The sequence below is a fragment of the Myotis davidii genome, unplaced genomic scaffold (assembly GCF_000327345.1).
Source record: "Myotis davidii unplaced genomic scaffold, ASM32734v1 scaffold555, whole genome shotgun sequence".
Classification (NCBI taxonomy): domain Eukaryota; kingdom Metazoa; phylum Chordata; class Mammalia; order Chiroptera; family Vespertilionidae; genus Myotis; species Myotis davidii.
The window spans coordinates 1,076,334-1,085,437 of NW_006286315.1; the positions used below are offsets into that span (position 1 = coordinate 1,076,334).

Here is a 9,104-nt window from a genome sequence, read left to right on the forward strand (position 1 = left end):
GTCAAGGCAATCCCAATGGCTCCAGGCCAGGCCCAGGGATGGATGTGGACAAATGCCAGCCCCTGCATTCTTGAGTCCTTGCTGCCATAGGGCCTGTGCCACATGGGCTTATACACATTACCATTTCATACCCATACCTATAGGGAGACAGGCTGGGAGAGGAGAGACAGCAGCTTGCTTATAGCAGGCGAGGACGGCTCCCAACACCCAAGATCCACTCCCTGGCCAGGAGAGCACTGTGAGCCATGGGGAGGGCTTGGATTGCCAGAAGAGGGGTGGGGCCACTGTGAGCAAAAACTACTCAGGCGGGGAGGGGGCACCCAATCTCTAAGAACATGCTGGGTGTGGGACCTATGGACAAAAAGGGGCCATACACTAAACCTGACAAACTCAGGGGGAGGCCTGCATGTTGGGCCTTACACACTTAGAAACCAAAAGTAACCACATAGGATGGTCTGAACATAAAAATTTCTAGCTAAAATTGGGTAGTCTTTTTGCATCTAAGATAGCATTACTTTTGAAATGTCAGAGTAAAGTCCTTTTCCAGATCCCTCAGGGCATACCCATGGCACCTGAGCAGAGACCACAGAGCCTTTCATTGCTATTGTTCCCTGAATACCATCCCTAGGTGCTGTAAATGGTAACAGGTAACTACCCCATACCTACCAATGTAAAAGAAGCATGTGTCTATTATATTCTTTATCCAATCTCAGAGATTTACCCGCTTTGCTTTCTCCCGCCTCCCTAATCTACTACCAATTCATTTCATTTAACCCCTTACTTCTCCTTTGGTTGTAATGCATAAAATAAGCTGTGAAATTGGCATTCTCCAGAGCATTTTCTCAGTCTGTTGAGGTTTTGCTTCCCAGCAATTATCATTAGTTTGGCTCAAATAAACTCAAACATTCTCTATAGGTTTGGAGGTTTCTTAGCTGACAGATCTCGTGCCTCTGGCTGATGAATGGGCTTGGGTTAGGGGTCTGGCCAGAGGTGGACACTTTGGTGTGAAGAAGCAAACCCAATCCCAGCCTCCAACCTGCATAAGTTTGTTGCTGGGATGATCTCAACAGAGGACCCACTTCTCTGGCTTCAGCCGCCTCTTCAGTAACATGGAGGCGAAAAAAATCCCTACCTGCCTACAGTATAGGCACCTGACCATTCACCCAGTCCGGAAGCACCAAACCTGGGACAGGTGGTGTCTGTGTGTCTCCTGGATGGAGCACAAGCTGCTTCATCACCAGGTCCTTCTAGCCTCCCACCTCCACCTCCACCAGCCCCCACACCTCCACCTCCACCAGCCCCCCACTTCACCTCCACCAGCCCCTCACCTCCACTTATATCAGGCCCCCCGCCACCTCCATCCTACACTAGCCCAAGCATGGGCCAGACACACAGGAAGTGCAGGGCAGCCATCTATGGACCTGCTGCCTGAATCTGGCTTTGCAGATAGGACGCTGGTGTCCTGCTCTTCCCACCATGACACATCTCCTTTTAGTGAGGTGCACTCCACAAGTGACAGGGATAACAAAGAGAAAGGCATAGGGAGCTGAGACAGAGGTCTCTGGGAAGGTGGGGCCCTGGGTTCTCCATGAAGAGGCTGGGGAGGGCTGTGTGCCTGATCCCTGGCCCCCTCTAGCTCTTATAAGAACACACCATTCTGCCTAAATTGAGATGGAAAACATGTAAACAGAGAAGAAATTGAGGGCATCCAGTGGAGGCCCATGGCCGTGCCCACCCATACACTTTTCATCTCTAGTCCAGTTCATTGAGCAGCTCTCACACCCCAGGAGGCCAGTGTAGGGCTCTAGCTTCCAGGGACCTTGGGGGGCAGGGGACCTGCCACCTCTCAGGCCAGCCAGGAGGTTGGCATACATCCCTGTCATCCACCAGCTTTGTAGAGAACTGGAGAGTCCCAATTCCCCTGCCAAGGGTGTGGGCCCGGTGTGGAGGCAGGGGCCAGGACCTGGGGATGGAGGGGGCGGGACACTGGCCTGGCTGGCCCATCTGGGAGTAATTTGAGAAATTCTAGGCCTCACTGGCCCTACAAGGCTATTCTTAACTGCTGTAATTACAGGGTCAGCCTTGGCCATTGGTACTGTGGGGTTTGGGCATCAGTTAACTCCTTCAGAGGTTATGCTGGGGCTGGGTGGGGTGGGGCTGTTCTTCAGGGGGAGGGCGACCCCTCACAGGCCAATGGTGGAGCCTGAAAGGCAGGAAGTGGTGGATGGGGAGCATTTAATGGCTAGTGCTGGGTCCCTTTTCCAGGTTGACCAGCTCCCTGCCCCTGCTGGGGGCCCTGTAGGGAAGCAAAGAGGACAAGATGCCAGTACAGCATCTGCACCAGAGGAGGGGATGCTGGAAATAGAGCAAAGAGCCCAGGGAGCTCCATTTCCTCCAGTGCATGTGGGTCCTAGTGACTCCCCTGAAACCCCAGGGCCCAGAGCAGGCAAAAGCCTCACACCCAATTGTAATTCCAAGGAAGGCACTGGAGCTCACTCAGCCTCAGCTTCCTTATTTGCAAAATGGACTCATCAGCTTTTTAGCCTCTCCAGGGCTGTGAGAGGATGGGAGTGGAGGGTCAATGCCACCCTGCTCACTAAGTGCTGAGGAGTGACCCATCCCTGACCTTTACCCCTTCGCTGAAACTCAACCGGGAGCACCCTGCCAGTTCTTATGGCACTCAGACCCCAGACACAACCCTTGCTGCTCCTGGAACTTGGAGACGTCATAGCACTCCCTGTGACTCAGTTTTCCCAGTTGTGAAACAGAAGAGGAAGTGGCTGACAGGATATCCAAGGACCAAGGCCTCTCCCTCCTCTGACCTTTCCAGGCCCCTGCCTGGTGGTGGTGCTGAGGGTCCCAGCAAGTCCCTCCGAGAGTCATAGCTGAGCAAGGCTAAGGCTTTGGAACAGGGGCCAGGTCCCTGCCTCCTCCCGTCCCAGCTTAACTGGTCCCCTACACTCTGAAGCCTCTTTCCTCCGCTGTACATGGGGTCCATGTAGACTGAAGGGATGGGTCACTCCTCAGCACTTAGTGAGCCACAGTGACCCTGAGCCATCTCTGCACAGAGTGGACTCAGCCCAGAGCCCCATGGGCACCACCACAAATCCTCCTGCATACTTCTTGGGAGGATGGGAGGATGGAAGGATGAGGTGCATTTGCATAGCCCTCACCAAGGACAAGAAGGGATGGGCATGTAGCCAGGGCTGAGGAGGCTCCACAAAGCCCACAATTTCAAGGCCTGCCTCCCTCTGCTCTTTGTGCTTCCAAACCTGCCAGCCCATCTGTCCCCACATCCATCCCAAGTCCACCTTGCTATTGTAGCCTCAGCCCCCCCAAAACACCCATAGCAAAATCAAGTGCATTCTCATGTCGACCACCCACGCATCCGCCGGGTCACAGTCTCCTCCCCAAATGCCAAAATACACCAACCTGAGTCCCTAGGCCAAAAGTCTGCCCCATGACTAAGTGCCACATGAGATGGGTCAGTTGGATTAATTTACCTACTCTGGGCTGCCTCACCACCCCGATGGTGAAGCTCCAGGGGGCTCCTCAGACACCCCCTGACTGCTCCGGTGATGAGTCATGTCTCAGACAGGATCTGAGCCAGGTAAAGCCCTTATAGCTGGATCGGGCCCTGTACTCTGCAGACGGCCCTGCCATGGCACATTAGGAGCCCTTAGCATTGGTGCCCATTCACAGGTTTGGAATCAAGACATCGTCTGGGCCCTTGCCCCACCCCACCCCCAGTCCATCCCAAAATGCTGGCTGCTCCTACCCAGGTGAGGTGTCCAGGGTGAGGGAGGTGAGGGCGCTGGAGAAGTGCCGGGTGTCCCACAGCTTCACTTCACGTTCACGCATCTGTGGGGAGGAGACAGAGAGAGGCTCAGAGGTCTGTCTGTCAGCCCCCAGGGCTCCCCAGGAACCTCGTGCCCAGGGACACAGCCTGGCACAGAGGCACTTGCCCCAGAAAGAGCTTAGAAGGCAGTGGTGGTAGGGGGAAACATGCCAGGATGGGAGATTTTTGGGTTTTTAGGTCCTGCCCCTTTAAGAGCCCTTAGGTGACAAGGGACAAGGGGCGTTTCCTTGCATGGACTCTGGTCCCTGGGGGAGCTGCCACAGTTCCCAGGGTCAGGCTTAGCTATTACAAATGGAATCTACCAGTTTTCAGCAGTAGTTGGTTCCCTGGGGCTCTGAGACCCGGCTGCACTCAGGGCTATATATGGACAGGCCTGGAGCTAGCCTGCAGCCCCTGCCTCCCAGTGGGCCTCATCCCTGCTCTCTTGGCATGAGTCCCTGCTCACCTTCAAGGAGCCCTACCTGGTTGAATCCAGTGGACACAAGGTGCTCCTGGGTGCCTGTCCACACCAGCCGGCCATCCTTGCTGTTCTCATGGGCCTGTGTGCTCTGCAGGAGGCAGGAGAGAAAAATGAACCATCCCAGGGCCACTAGCCTGACAGCCCAACAGAGCAAAGGAGGGGCCAGGTCGGGGCCCCTTGGGAGCTGGTTAGAGACTGAGGAAGCCTCATATCACTACAGGATGGACCTCAGCTGAAGGCAGTGCTATACCTGGAGAGCAGACCCAGCACCCAGATTGGGCTCAGTCTCCCTCCTCGTAAGGGAACTGTCAGGCTGTCCTGCTCACTATTGGGCCCCCTTGCTACAGCGACTCAGAAGGGTAGCATGTCATTGCCCCTACAGGTGTCCTGGAGGTATCACCCAGCTTCTTGTCACCATCCCCAGGCTCTGGGGACCTGTGTGCCCTCTCAGAATTTCATTTTTCTCACTTATGCATGGGCTCATATTGCCCAGGCTGCCTACTACCCAGGACTGTGGAGAGGATCAACTGAGACTATATGAGGATCAACTGAGAGAAACAGGCCTGTTGCAAAGCGCTGTGCAAATCAAGGGATTACTAGAATTACTGCTGCCTCCTGATGCTGCCAGGGGGCCAGGGAGAGGGCCTGGTGCCAAGCTCTGTGGAATGTCCTTGGAGAGGCATAGCAGTGCCCCTCTTCGCCCTCCCATGGTGCTAGAGCTGCCAGCTGGAAGGCTCACTGGGACCCAGGAAGGAGAGGCTTGAGTTCATACCATATGCAACCCTGTCCCCTGGGCCCAGACGGGGGGGTGGGGGTGGGGGGGAGTCCAAGAGGCCAGAGGAAATGCAAACAGCTCCCTCCCAGTCACCCTGGCCTCTAGAGCCTGAGACAAAAGACCCTGTTACCAAAAATAGCTCACCCCAAACTGTGGCCAGCTTCCTCCAAGCTTCCCACGATCTCCTTGGGAATGAATGAGGGAGGGAGGCAGCCTGTAAGGAGCTGGCCCAGAGCCCCCTCCCCAGCCCACAGAGGCAGACCCCAGCGTGGGAGACCATCGGAAACAGCTCAGCGTCATTCAAGGGGCTTTTCTCACTGCTTATTTCCCACCCAGCCACAGCCGGCACAGAGAAGTCAAAGCTAGAGCCTGAGAACCAGTAACCCACACTCCTCTCTCTCCACACAAAAGGAGCTGTGGGGTCAGGGTGAAGGTCAGCCCCATCCCCAACACCCTAGAGTAGGTCAGAAGTGTCACATGGGCTCTCGTCCTCTCAACAGCATGCAAATACCCCATGTGTAAGCAGCAAACCAGATGGCTCACAATGCATCTGAACACTGTTCATTCAATAGACATGGGAAGCCTCTCAAAGGACACGCAGTATGCTAAGAGTTGGTGGTGGACCAAAGAGATCTCAGATGAACAGTCATGTACTTGGGTGAAGCAGGACTGCTAATCTTTTCCTCAATACAAGCATTTGAGCTGCACATTATAGTAGGTACTGGGTCAGTGAACAGAAAAGATCTACAAACTCACAGAATATACAAGTCAGGAGACAGATGTGAACCAGGAGACAGAGATAAAGGATCACCACTAGAGACCCAATGCACAAATTCGTGCATGGGTGGGGTCCTTTGTCCTGGCTGGTGATTGGGGCCAATCGGGGACCATCTCGCCCAGTCCCAATTGGGGCTGATCAGGGCTGGCCGGCTGGGGAGAGGGACATGGGAGGTTGGCCAGCCACAGGAGGTTGGCTGTGGGAACACACTGACCACCAGGGGGCAGCTCCTGCATTGAGCGTCTGCCCCTGGTTGTTAGGGCACGTCATAGCAACCAGTCGACTGATCATTCAGTCAACCAATCCTAATGGTTGCTTAGGTTTTTATATATATAGATATGCTATTACAAATGCCATGAAAAGGTAAGGTGGCAGTTAAGGTTGCAAACTTTGGAGTCAAACTGCCTGGGTGAAAACCCTGCCTGGCCACTGAGAGCCTCATCCCAGTATGAGATACTCAGCATCTCTGTGCCTCAGTTTCCTTATCTGTAAAACGAGCACCATAGTGAGACCTACTCTAGAGGGTAGTTTCAAGGAGTGTTAATAGTGGTGAAGTGTGCTCAGGGTCTAATGTGCATTATTTTAAAGCATGACAACAGAGTACAATAAGAGGATAATTGAGCCCGGCCGGTGTGGCCCAGTGGTTGATTATCCACCTATGAACCAAGAGGTGATGGTTGGATTCCCGGTCAGGTCACATGCCCAGGTTCCAGGCTCAATCCCCAGTCAGGGGTGTGCAGGAGGCAGCCAGTTGATCATTCTCTCTCATTATTGATGTTTCTATCTCTCTCTCCCTCTCCATTCTTCTCTGAAAAAAAACAAACAAAAAACAACACACAAATAAATATGTGTGTGTGTGTGTGTGTGTGTCTTTTTAAAGAGTATAATTGAGAGAAATAGATTTAAGGTAACACTTGAGTTAAGACATGAAGGATCAGCAGATGTGAGCCATGCCAGAAGTGCAGGGGGCCTAGGAAAGCAAAGGGCCCAGTGCAGAGGGTGGATGGGTGGAAGTAAGGGAGAGGAGGTGACACCCAGCCAGCAGGGTCCTCAGGCAGTGATGGAGTAGTTTTTCATTCAGAGGCACAGGCTGGTGTTGGAACATACCTTAGCCTGTATCTCCTGCCTTCCTATGTACACAGGCAGAAACCAGAAGCCCAGAGAGCAGGAGCTATCTACCCCAAGTCACCTGTTGGTTATTTGAGCCTCCTACCCGCTGTGGGCTAAGTCCATGGTTATTGCTCTCTATCTATGCAAGAGAAACCTGAGGTGAAGACAGGCGAGGAGACAGAGCCACAGCTAGAAGGCAGCAGAGCCTGGGCCACAAAAAGCCCAGGGTCCTGGCTGCATCTGGGCCACCCTGGATATCCAACAAGTCCTTGAACAAACTCCCACTGGAGGAAACAGGCCCAGACAGTTGGGGTGGGCAGTGTGGGCTGGTGAGTCCCGCTTGCCCTGCAGCTACTTGCACCTTCTAGTCTCCAAACCAAGAAGTGAAGACAAGGTAAGAGCTTAAGCTGAGCCCAGAGTGCACATGGTGGGCACACCCAGTTCAGTCTTCCCAGGGGCCATGGGTGGGGAAGGGAAGGCCACTGACCCCCTCCCCTTTCCTCTATCTCCTGATCATGGGTGTGATTTTCATTTTCAAAAATAGCAAGTTCACCCGGCCATCGTGACTCAGTGGGGTTGAGCGTCAACCTATGAACCAGGAGGTCATAGTTCAATTCCTGGTCAGGGCACATGCCTGGGGTGCAGGCTCAGTCCCCAGTCTGGGGCATGCAAGGGGCAGCCAATCAATGATTCTCTCTCATCACTGATGTTTCTGTCTCTTTCTCCCTCTCCCTTCTTCTCTGAAGTCAATAAAAAAAAAGAAATAGCAAGTTCTTTCAGCACCTCAGTGGGACTCAGGGAAGGGAGTCTTTTTTTCCAGATCCCCAGATTCTCATTCTCCTGGGGCAGCAGGGAGGCTGCAGCTAGGACCCAGGCATCCTGCTAACCCAAGCTCCAGCCCTATAAAAGGAGGCCCAGGGGGAAACCACTGGTGGTAATTCCAAACCTGCAGGCCAGGCCTTGGGGGTTTTCCTCTCACAGGGAACAGCCAGCAGGGTACCCTGCTTGTGGAGAAGTCCCCCTTCTGCCATGTCTCACTCACCCATGGTTCCATAAGAGAAAAGGAGGGGCTAAGATCAGGCAGTAGTACTTGCCCAGCAGAGGGGCACCAGGAGCATAGCATTCTGGCTGCAGTGCAACCAAATCCCTCCTCTGCTGCCATAGCAACACTTCCTATATGGGGCAGGGCAGCTGGAGGAGTTGACCTGGGCTCCCTCCTCAAGTGAGAGGACCTTCTCCAATGGTAAGACAGCCACCCCATTCAGCTAGGCTCAGTATTGGGCTCCAGGTGCCCTTCCCCCGAGGCCTGTCCAACACGCACGGGTGCTCAGAAGGTACAGGTCCACCTGCCCACACCAGAGGTTAGAAGGCTTGTCCCAGCCCCACTCCTACCCCTGACAGGGTACTAAAGCCTCACTACTCCCTGGACACCCCCTCAGCTATGGGCTGATACTTTCCATGGCACACCCATGGTTTCAGGGACTCAGACACCCCCATCTGGGCTCTGGTATAAGGAAGGGACAGCAGAGGGGTCCAGGGGCTCCCAGACCACACCTGCCTCTGCTACTCAGCTGTGTGATCTTGGGGCAGAAATGATCAAAGGGCAGACTTCATAGGCCAGTCATAAGGGTGGAAGGCGGTGGTAGGTGGAAGGAGGTGGCTCATGCCTGGGACATAAGTGTAATCTAAAAACAAAGTAGGGCATGCTAATAGGAGGGAGCTGCCCAAGCAGATATAGGGTAAAAAAGGCAGCGGAGGAAGGCCTCCCAGGCCTCCCAACCAGCCTCCAGGCTGCGGGGACAGCCACTGGAGCAGGGAGGACAGAAGCTGGACCAAGGGCAACATTTCTTTCCTTGACCCTCCTCCAGCAAACGCTCCCCTCTAGTGGGGAAAGAGGATCTCAGGAGATGGTGTTCCCAGAAGGCCTATCCCTGGAGCTGGCCCCTCGGCTCACACCAACCCTGGCCGCCAGCAGCAGTTTTCCTAATAGAAGCCAGGTGTGGGCCAGATGCCCTGGGCGGAAGTAGGGGGGCAGGGCCATGCACAGGCAGCATTCCAGGCTCACTGCCCCCACACCAGCACAGGCCCTGTCCCAGCAGCAGGGAGTGGGTGGGAGCCACCC

The 9,104-nt window shown here is 54.4% G+C and overlaps 1 protein-coding gene across 1 annotated transcript in view; it reads right to left on the reverse strand.

Annotated features, from left to right (window-relative positions):
* The window catches only part of CORO7 (coronin 7), a 56,097-nt gene that overhangs the window by 26,380 nt on the left and 20,613 nt on the right, over window positions 1-9,104 (reverse strand). Inside the window, exons 8-9 of the mRNA XM_006757928.2 lie at window positions 4,321-4,407; window positions 3,779-3,861 (exon numbers count right to left, since the gene is read on the reverse strand). Coding sequence (XP_006757991.1) covers window positions 3,779-3,861; window positions 4,321-4,407 — 170 coding nt within the window. The remainder of the gene's footprint in view (window positions 1-3,778; window positions 3,862-4,320; window positions 4,408-9,104) is intronic.